General features: G+C 37.0%; 1 protein-coding gene across 1 annotated transcript; it reads left to right on the forward strand.

Moving 5' to 3' along the window:
- The first annotated feature begins 476 nt into the window (after window positions 1-476).
- Window positions 477-9,787, forward strand: LOC125855263 (uncharacterized). Its single transcript, XM_049534973.1, has 3 exons — window positions 477-671; window positions 967-1,479; window positions 9,668-9,787. The coding sequence occupies exons 1-3, from the start codon at window positions 477-479 to the stop codon at window positions 9,785-9,787; spliced, it is 828 nt and encodes a 275-aa protein (XP_049390930.1).
- The last annotated feature ends 1,624 nt before the right edge of the window (window positions 9,788-11,411 follow it).

The following is an 11,411-nucleotide window of genomic DNA, read 5'->3' on the forward strand; positions in this document are numbered from 1 at the left end:
CCATTTCTCTTATATTCTTTAATTTTATGTTTTGAACATTGTTGTATGGGGTGTGTCCTAAAAATCTTTGTATTATATGGTTTTGAGACAATTGTATGAGACGTCTGTTTCATTTTATAAAGACTTTGATGTTGGTTAAAGTGTTTTAAATTTTACCATTTTTCTATTATCTTGACTATGAAAGCTAAGTGGCTTATATCAGGCCTCTCAGGGATTTGTATGCCATGTTACGTGTAGGGTGTTCCCCTGGGTCTTGACAAACTTGATAATCAGAGCACAAGGTTTAGAATGATTCTACGGTGTCTCAAAACCATGTCTAGTAGAGTCTTGTTCATGAGTGTGAAGCGCGCCACATTTATGAATGAGATGGTACGAGTTGTTTAAGAAACTACACCTTTTTCTTCACTCTAAGTCGTGCCATAGAGTTTAAATCTATAAGGTCTTTCTCCTAATCCTTATCCGGTAGTCTACATGATATGACTACTCGAAGAGCTTTTGATAGAAAGACTGAGGGAGAAAATGAAGGTCAAGGAGCTCCTCCTCAAACTCTGGTTGACCCTTTGGCTGAGCAAGTGACTAATGTGGTGTTTAGGACTGCTTTTCAAGTGTTGGATCAAGCTGTGACGGCCCAAGTCGACAGGCAGGTTGTGAACCATATGAACCCAAAGTGGGTACGTCGGATTCTAGAGTGAGAGACTTTACTAGGATGAATCCTCTGGAATTCTATGGTTCTAACTAATGTTGAGGAAGATTCTCAAAACTTCATTGATGAGGTTTATAAGCATGACCATCATGGGAGTTACTCTGTTAGAAAAGGCAGAATTTTCCGCTTTTCAACTTAAGGGGGTTGCTCAAATTTTGATCAACCAATGAAAGGAAGCATGACTGGTAGATGCTGGTCCCCGAGAGTGGGAAAGGTTCAAGTCCGCGTTTCTTGATAAATTATTTCCTCTTGATATGAGAGAGGCAAAAGTGCTTGAGTCCATTAATCTTCGACAAGGAAATATGATTGTGAAGGAATATACTTTGAGGTTTACTCAATTGTTGAAATATGCTCCTTCTATAGTTGCCGACTCTAGGGCAAGGATAAGCAAGTTTATTTTGGGTTTCTCGGAATTGGTAGTGAAAGAGTGTCGTTGGGCTATGCTTGTCCATAACATGGAAATTGCTCGTCTTTTGACTCATGCCCAAAATATTGAAGAGGAGAAACTTAAGGAAAGATCTAGGCAGAACAAGAGGCTTAGAAATGGTGATGGTAATTTCTCTTATGCAAGATCCGATGGAAATAGTCATCCTAGATATAGACAAAGTTTTTTCGGGCAAGGTTCCTCCAATGCTCCTAAGTTCAACAAAGATCGGGTGTCTTACCCTAAACCTCAAGGAGGAAATGGCAGTGGGTCTTCATTGCCAAATTGTGCTAAGTGTGGAATGAATCATGGAGGTAAATGTCTAGCGGGTCCAATGCTTGTTTTGGCTGTGGTAAGATAGATCACAAGATAAGGAATTGTCCTTCGGGTTCTAAGAATGCGCGAGATAGTCGTCCTAGGGCTCAACCCTATCTTTCATCCGGTCCAGGTGGTTCGGGTACTAATGCTCCCAAGCAAAATATGTTCTATGCACTTCAGACTCGTGGTGAGCAAGAGGCTTCTCCGAATGTGGTTACCGGTATATTAAAAGTCTTCCACCTTGATGTATCTGCATTACTTGATCTAGGTGATACCTTCTCTTTTGTGACACCATATGTGGCTATGAGGTTTGATGTGCTTCCAGATGTGTTGTTAGAACCTTTTTCTGTCTCTACTCACGTTAGTGATTCTATTGTGGCTGAGAGGGTCTATAGAAAATGTCCCGTTTTCTAATCCTATTGAGTTACTCTTGTTGATTTGATAGAGCTTGATATGCTAGATTTCGAATTTATCTTAGATATGGATTGAATGCACTCATTTTATGCTTCTATTGATTGTAGAACCCGTGTAGTTAGATTTCAGTCTTTGAATGAGCCTATCCTAGAGTGGAAGGGGGAAAATTCTATGCCTAAGAGTGAGTTTATCTCTTGTCTTAAAGTTAGGAGGATGATTTCTAAGGGTTGCATGTACAATCTAGTTAGGGTGAGGGATGTGGGATCTGAAACCCCTACTCTTTAGTCAGTTCCCATTGTTAATGAGTTTTCGGAAGTGTTCCTAGATGATTTACCCAGTATACCTCCATAAAGGGAAATAGATTTTGGTATTGACGTTCTTCTAGAAACACAACCTATTTCTATTCCTTCATACCGAATGGCTCCGGTAGAACTTAAAGAATTAAAAGAGCAATTGAAAGATTTGTTGGATAAGGGTTTCATCCGATAGAGTATTTCTCCATGGGCTGCTCCAGATTTGTCTGTTAAGAAGAAAGATGGTTCACTTCGAATCTGTATTGACTACCGGCAATTGAATAAGTATCCTCTTCCAAGAATAGATGATTTGTTTGACAAACTCCAAGGAGCGAGTCACTTTTCTAAGATTGACCTTAGGTCCCGTATCACCAATTCAGGGTAAAAATGATGATATTCTAAAAATGGTTTTTAGAACTGGCTATGGTCGTTATGAGTTTTTGGTGATGTCGTATGGGTTGACTAATGCTCCGCCGACATTTGTGGATTTGATGAATAGGGTGTTTAGACAATATATTGATATGTTTTTAACTGTGTTCATTGATGATATATTGATTCATTCAAAAAGTGAGAATGGGCATATTGATCATTTGAGGATTGTGTTACAAAATCTCAAGGACCCACAACTCTTTGCGAAGTTTACCAAATGTAAGTTTGGGCTAAGTTTCGTAGCTCTTCTTGGTCATATTGTTTGAAGTAAGGGTATTGAGGTAGATTCTTAGAAGACAGATGCAGTCAAGAGTTGGCTGAGACCTTTAACTTCTTCGGACATTAGAAGTTTGTTAGGTTTAGATGGTTAATACAAAAGATTTGTTGAGGGGTTTTCTTCCATTGCCTCTCCATTGACATCTTTGACTCAAAAGAAGGCCAAGTTCATATGGTCTGAATTATGTGAGAAGAGTTTTCAAGAATTGAAAGATAGACTTACTTTCGCTCAGGTTTTGACTTTATCGGAAGGGACAGATGGCGTTTTTGTTTATTGTGATGCCTCGAAAATCAGGTTAAGATGTGTACTTATGCAAAATGGGAAAGTTATTGCCAATGCTTCAAGACAACTTAAGGTTCATGAGAAGAATTATACTACCGATGATCTTGATTTAGCGGCGGTTGTTTTTGCCTTAAATATTTGGAGGCATTATTTGTATGGTGTTCATATTGATCTGTTTCCCAACCACAAGTTCCTACAATATGTGTTCAATCAAAAGGATCTGAACTTACGCCAAAGAGGGTGGGTTGAGTTTGTCAAGACCCAGGGGTACACTCTAGACATAACATGGTGTACAAGACCATGAGAGGCCTCATACAAGCCAGTTAGCATATCATAACATGAATTAATAGAAAATGGTATGGAAATTTAAAACATTTTCAATACAATCAAAGTCTTTTATAAAACGAATCTTTAACACTTGTCTCAAACCATCTAAAACATGAACAGTCTTTGGGACACAACCCATACAAATGTTCTATGTAATGACCGTATAAACAAACTAGTGAAACTAGAGCTTTGACGTGTGTTCGTTTGTGTTCGTCTTGAGTTTTGATGGTGTTTTATGTTATCCCGAGTCATGGTTGAGGTGTTTAGGGGTTGAACATCAAGGTACGACTCACCAAGGACCACCCTAAGGGTCCTTGAGGAGGACCCCAAGTCTAACCCCCAAAACCCCTTGATTCAAGTGAGTTTGCCAACTTAGGGTGACCTACGGATAGGGTTCACGCCCCGTAGGTCCATCTACGGTTCGTGGATGGCCGCCGTAGGTCATGAGCCCCAAAACCAAGTCTCAGTCCCAAACCACGGATTGACAACTTGAGCTGTCAACCAATCCACAATCCGTGGATTGGATCCATGGATGGGAACTGTTTTGCTGGTGCAAGTTCTGCCAAGTGAGGGGTGAATTCACCCCATGTCTCTATTAATGTGTGGATATTATTTTAATTATTTTAACAAATTTTAAATGTATTTAAACATTAATATCCTAATTTAGAATTCAACCTTCAAAATATCCCTAAAACAAAACCTTTCCCTCCCAAAGAGTTCTCTCTAGAACTCCATTGGAGATCAAGGTCAAGTTCAAGCTAGGGTTGGGGATTTCAAGGTGTTTCTTCTTCAATGTCATGGGATTCTTCAAGTATAAGGTATGGTGATCCTTTATCTAGGGTTAGTTTTCACCCTAGAATCAACTCCAAAGATGATTTCATGGTTTTCAAGTTTAACCAAAAACCTAGATTTCACTCAATCTCATGGGTGCTTGCATCAAACGTTTTCAATTGATAAACTATGATTAGACTAATGTTTAATTGATGATTTTAAGGTGAAAAACTCTATGAACCCATGATTTCTCTAAATTCCTAAATTTGGCCTTAAGAAGTGGATTTGTTGATTATAAATGAATGGTGATGGATTTATGAGTAGATTGATTTATATTGTTGATTTGTATCATTGTCTATTTCTAATTATGATGAATTGTTGATGAATTGAGGATTTGTAGTCATAGCATTGAAAGGGCAACTTTGACCTAATTTCATGTTAATGCAGAATTGAACTTGAATTGCTGATCCACTTGAAAGGTGGAGGTGCTTACTTACTATGTATATTGTGATCATGGCCTTGAAGGCATAGTTTGATGAATTGAAGTATTGTCATGTTATTGTATATGTGAATGTATAAGGTGAAGTATTTATTTGTGATTCAAGGATAGAATGATGAACATGTATTCAATGTATTTGTGTTAGTATTGAAAGGCTATTTCTCAATTTGACACTCATAAATTTGATGATGCAATGTGAGGGGTTTCTATAATGTAATGTTGTATCTTGGTTGGTAGACTTAGGTGACCACCCCTTGATAAATGAAAGTTGTATTGAATGTGATCTCTTGATTTGGTAGGCTTAGGCATCCTTCTCTTGAGTAATGAATGTATCTTGACTTAATGTTTTAATGTCTTGAGTTAGTACACCTATTGTTGGTAGTCTCTTCATAAATGATTGAATGAGTGATTGTCTTGAATTGGTAGACCTAACGTTGGTAGCCTTTATATAAATGACTAATGGGGTATTTTAGGCTATGACTTGAACCGGTAGACTTAAAGTTGGTGGCCCTTCATAGTGACTCTAGAAACCAATGTGAATGTTAAACCTTGAAGCGGTAGACCTAATGGTGGTAACCTCCTTCATGTGTGAAATGATTAACCTAGAGATGGTAGACCTAATGGTGGTGGTTCTCTCTAGGATGATCAATGAGCTATATACTTAATGAACCTAGAAACGGTAGGCCTGTTAGTGGTGGCCCTTCTTGGTAGAAGTACTTTGGGTCGATAGTCCTAATGTTGGTGGCCTTCTCAAGTACACTAATGTGAATGAAACTACTCTATGGGAATAAAGGCTAAACACCAAGTGGATATGGTTAGGTCCCGGGGAGTCGTACCCGAATGTTTTGTTCCTAAAAACATGTATTAAGACACTTGGGTCACCTCCACTTATTTTAGACTCCAAACAACACATAAAAACATGAACAACATACTAGAACACACCAACACGTAAAAGACTAGTTTCTGAACGTCTTGGTCGTCCCTTGACCTCTTTGACTTCCAAACTCTTTAAAACTGACTAAAAAGGCTATTCTTCATTATTTGAACAAGTTATTAATGCATAAAACCCATGAGGCTAGATATCCCCCACTTAGGAACATTTGTCCTCGAATGACACTTAAATTATTTCCGAGGACTCAATGACCCAGCTAGCAGCTCACAATGCACAACATACGACATCAACATAAGAGCACACATCAAGGATGAACATCAACTCCACATAAAAGGCTCAAAACAACTTTGTGCAATTCAAGAAAGTAGCAACACATCTACCAACTCCTTATGCATCAACTTTATTATTTTCCATTTCATTGGAGGAACTTCCTTCTCCAAATCATCATTCTCATTTCAAACACCAAAGAAACACAACATGCAACTATCTCATTAAAGCACATTATGCAACTTTATCATAAGAAATCATTTAAGCATGCACTTCAAATCAACTCATGCAACACAAGCAAGTAGAAACTTTATTCACCGACTCATAATGCATCAACAACATAGGCCTTTCTCATGTTCATAGGAGGAACTACCTTTTCCTAATCATGACATGATATTTATCCCTCTTATATTATCGTAGGGTCCAATATGCAATGTCTTTCAAATGCACACATAGACATGATCAACATTTCCACTCATGAGGCAATTAAGCAATGCATACTAGTTGCACCCTAACATGAGGATTATAGATAATCTACTAGTAAATAATCATCATACCATCAAGAACATACATGGAATTAGCATGTTTAGTTATGTTCAAGGAGGGACTACCTTCTCCTAGTCACAACATACACACATGGCATCATAAAACTCATAAGCAAGCATTACACAAAGGTCAATTCATTTAAGGAGAAATTCTCAACTTCTAACCTAAGCATACTCATACTCTCTTCCTCATGAAGTCAAGAGCGCATTCACCATATAAAGATGCATATTGACATGAGAAACATGAATTTTTTTACTAAAATTCCATTTTTATGTAATAAGAATCCTTCAAAACATGCATAACATAGTGTCTTTGAAGACATGCATAACATACGGAGATCATGCAACTCATAATCATATGCAAGACTCCAAAACATGAACAATCTACTAGGTACTCTTTGGTCTCAAACTTGAATAAGAATAGAAGGAAAATATTAGGATATCAACAACCTTACTACTCACTCATCATCCCCCACTATCACTTACCAATTAAGCAAAATGTCCCCCTCTTGGGATCAAGTTATGGAAACTCCTTTAATCATTACCTCCTTCATCTCTAAGGTATTGCCTTCAAGGCCATGATCTAAACATGCATATATAGACAAAAAGTAAACACCGCCACCGTACGTGGACCAAACCACACAACATCAATTCTCATACTATAAACTAGAAGTTTGGTCAACTTACCAATTCTCCATGCCATGATCACCATGGATCAATCCTCAAAAATTCATAATCAATTGACGTAGATAGCAATAGGAATCAACAATATAATTCAATAACATCAACATAATCTAAGAATAATTCTACAAACAAAGGGATCAACCCATAACTTTGCCCATAAGGCCATAATTCTCAACTAATCAATATACCAACAATTCAACATGAATAAGTATAGATAATCATAGGAAACATCAAAACAATCTAATATAAACATAATTTCTCCAATAGAGATCATATTCACAAAGACCCACATCATAGAACAATTTTTGAGAATTTGGGGATTATGGGTTCTTCAAGAATTCCTTTGAAAATTATCTTAAAAACCTTAATTCCACATTAATTCATCAATAGAATGATTTAAAAAATCGTTTGACAAGGGACCCATGTTTGGATTGAAAATTGGGAATTTTGGTCTTTGAATCACTTTTGAAAATCTTTGATAGAACTCCTTGAATGGTTATTCAAAAATCAAAGAGTTACCATACCTTAATTATTGAAGACCCATGAAATTGAGGAAGAAATCAGCTGAAAACCCATCTTCTAGCTCGAGCTTCATTAAGGTCTTCAATGGAGTTTTTGAGAGAATCTATTTCTGAGAGGGAATGGTCAATTTGAAGAATGGGATCTAATTCTAGGTTTTGGGGTTTTAACCAACTTAAAATACCCTAAAATAGGTAGAATAACCATTTATAATAATTCCCCAAAGTACCCAAATCACCCCCCACTTAGTTGGACATTTTAAAAAATTCAAACCTGAGTTTTATTTTCGCAGATTTCGTCGAAGAACCAGTCTGCGACGCGAAGGTGTTCCCACAAGTTTCTGGAAATTAAATTTCGAGAGAGTAGAGTCTGGGACGTGGACATGCTCTGATAGCATCCAAGGAAGCTCTACTCCATTGAAGGACAAGGATGAAGCTTTAGAAACTCCAAGGAGGCCCATAACAAGATCTCAAACAAAGAAGTTCAATGATAAGCTCAATGGGCTTCAATCGCTGATCCAAAGGTGTCTTATTGGGGAAGAAGAGCTCAAGCCCAAGGGAAAGGAGTTGTCCAAATGCAACAATTATTTGGTGGCCCAAATTCAAGCCCAAGATGAGGAATTTTAAGGTCCAATTTCGTGCAAATAAGGTCAAGAAGAGTCCAAGAATCAGCCACAACAAGAGTTGCTTTCTGCCCAACTTTTGAGAGAAGACTAGTCAAACTTTCCAAGATTGTCAAGATTCTTTTCCTAGTTGGGATTTACCTTATTTATATATAGGTTATTAATATTTTCCTTAGTTTATTTATGGTCTCCTAAGTACCATTTAATGCTTTCCTAAAAGTACTAAATTTGTTCCTAGTTAGGTTACTTTATTTCCTTCCTAGAGTAGGATTCCTTGTAATTGTCTTTCTAGGATTCCTTGGACGATTTTTCCCCTTCTCCTATATATAGGAGTCCTATTCATTCATTAAAGACAATTTACATTGATATTAATAATATTTGGGAGAGTTTTTTGAACCTTTGTGACTTGTTCTTTGAGAATTTATCTTTAAACCTTTACTAATTTCATAGTTTAAGGTATAAAGTAACTTCTTTTTGTGATATCTTTGGTTTCTTTTTGGTATTGTTTAGAAGGTGATTAGTTTCTACATACTAATTATTGTCTTTAGTTACTCATAAAGGTGTCAAGATCCGAATCTATCATTTTGATTCGGATACTTGGATCTATACGTTGTTACTTGGATCTTTTCAAGGCCTTAGAACATCTAATCCTTGGAAATTCGTGGATCTTTCCTTCGAATTTCCCATAAATTTAGTTATTTTTTTGTTTCTTTTCTTTGTGCTTCTGCATTCTAATATTCAATTCTCTATTTGTGATCTCCATTAAACTTGCTGTTATCAAGTGGTATCAAAGCGGTTCTATCAAGATTCCGTTCTTGATAAATCTTGGGAATTCTTCTTAGAGCAGAAAAAATAAACTGTAGCGTAAACAGTAGCGTCGTGAGAAAAAAAAAATTTACAGTAGCGTGAACAGAAAAAAAAAGTTATAACTTGCTCTCTAAGAAATCTGATTACTTGTCCTCCAAGAAATTTGATTACTTGATACCCAAGAAAGTTTATTACTTACTATACAAGAAATCTTATTACTTGCTCTCCAAGTTTTGCATTAATTTGTTTCCAAGCAAGAAGGTAGCAAGAAGAGGGGATTCTAGTAGACCTTTAAGAATAAGAGGAATTTTTGTTTTCTTGTTCTTATAATTCTAAAATAAGTTCCTTTTTATTCGTGTTTGGTTTCAGCTAAATCCTACTTATTCTAGGACTAGTTCTTTACTTTCTTTTTGTACCCCAAGATTCCATACCTTATTACTACGAACTTGATACACGTTTTGGTTTAATTAAAAATCTACAAAGTATTCTCGTTCAAAGGTTATTTTGAGTGGAAAAAGGCAAGTGTGGGTGAGTTTAAAAGAGGGTAAAAGCCATATTGAAAGTGTGATACTTGATCATTTATTCTTTTTTTAGATGTCTAATTCAGGTGGTGATGAGGAAAGGGCTTGTTTAGAAGCCGAGGTCAAAGGAAGGAACGACTTCACCCTTCAAGCTATGCACCAACAATTTGAGAGATGGACCCTTCAATTTTAAGAGATGAGGGATATGATTATCGAGCAGAATGACACCACAGCTGCAATTAGGAGGGAGAATAATGTTGTACCCCCAAATAATGTTAGACCCCAAGTTAGAAGGAATGTACCCCATATCCCTTCTGTAAATCCTGAATATGATAATGATGATTTTGATGTTGAATTTAATCTAGAAAGAAGAGATAAGAGGGGACAAAGAGGTAGAGTAGAAGATGATAATATAAATAGTATAAAGATGAAAGATGCCATCTTTCAAGGGGACAAGGGATCCAGACTTGTACCTTGATTGGGAGAGACGAGTTGAATCCATCTTTGATTGCCATAACTACTCTGAGGGTAAGAAAGTTAACTTGTTGTTGTTGAGTTTTCTGATTATGCTGCTTCTTGGTGGAAAAAGCTTGCTAGGGACAGATTGCAAGAAGAGCTACCACCTATTGCTACGTGGGCAGAGATGAAGAGGGTAATGAGGAAGCGATTTATTCCATCATACTTCCAAAGAGATCTACAATCTCTCCTTCAACACTTGAAGCAAGACTCCATGTCGGTGGATGAGTACTTCAAAAGCATGGATATGGCTATGATCCAAGAAAACTGCATGGAGGAAGAAGAGGCAACAATAGCTAGATTTTTAAATGGTTTAAATACAGAAATAGCTAATGTAGTAGAGATACAACAATATGTAACTTTAGATGAGTTAGTTGATTTGTCTGTAAAAGTTGAAAAATAAATTGAGAAAAAGCAGCAAAATAACTCATGGAGAAGTCGACCAAACACTATCTCTAAGAAGCCATGGTCAACTCAAGAGGGGAAAGCTCCTTCCAAACCTCAAGATGATCGAGGTAAAGGTGAAGTTGAGGAGGGAGGTACAACCTTTAATCCTAAGTCTTCTAAACCTTCAAGTTCTATTCAATGTCACAAATGTCATGGAAGGGGGCATATGATGCATGAATGTCCAAGTAGAAGAAAATTCCTACTTAGAGAGAATGGAGAATATGAGAGTGAAAAAAGTGAGGGGGAAGAAGAAGAGGGAGAAGGTGTAAGTGAGGAAGATGATTTGGAACTGCCTAATGATGGTATAATTGGGGTGGTTAGGAGAATTATGACTATCAATTTGGGTAGTGTTGATGAAGGGCAGAGAGATATTTGTTTCATACTAGGTGTGGGATAAAAGGGAAGACTTATTCTATGATTATTGATGGGAGAAGTTGTGCAAATGTGGTGAGTTTATACTTGGTGGATAAACTAGGAATTGCATGCATGAAGCACTCTACCCCATATAGGCTCCAATGGTTAAATGATTGTGGAGAAGTAAAAGTAAACAAACAATGCATGATTTCATTCAATGTTGGTAGGTATGAAGATGAGATTCTTTGTGATGTAGTTCCAATGCAAGCATGTCATGTTTTACTTGGCCGACCTTGGCAGTATGATAGGGATACTACTCATCATGGGAGAAAGAATAGGTATAGTCTTCTGCATAATGGGAAAAAGTATACCCTTGCACCATTATCTCCTTCTCAAGTGTTTGAAGATAAAAAACGATTGAGGGAAACAATGGGAAAACAAAAGGGAGAGGTAAAAAGTGAGCTTGAGGGAAAAGAAAAAGGCCAAGAGATAGAAAAAAA

Source organism: Solanum stenotomum, chromosome 1, assembly GCF_019186545.1.
Source record: "Solanum stenotomum isolate F172 chromosome 1, ASM1918654v1, whole genome shotgun sequence".
Lineage (NCBI taxonomy): Eukaryota > Viridiplantae > Streptophyta > Magnoliopsida > Solanales > Solanaceae > Solanum > Solanum stenotomum.

Bases quoted from the DNA above. Each gene is read 5' to 3' on its own strand.
- LOC125855263 (XM_049534973.1), top strand. From the start codon at position 477: ATGACTACTCGAAGAGCTTTTGATAGAAAGACTGAGGGAGAAAATGAA. The intron at 672-966 runs GTACGTCGGATT...GATATGAGAGAG, and splicing joins ACCATATGAACCCAAAGTGG to GCAAAAGTGCTTGAGTCCAT. The intron at 1,480-9,667 runs GTAAGATAGATC...TTCTTTTTTTAG, and splicing joins CAATGCTTGTTTTGGCTGTG to ATGTCTAATTCAGGTGGTGA.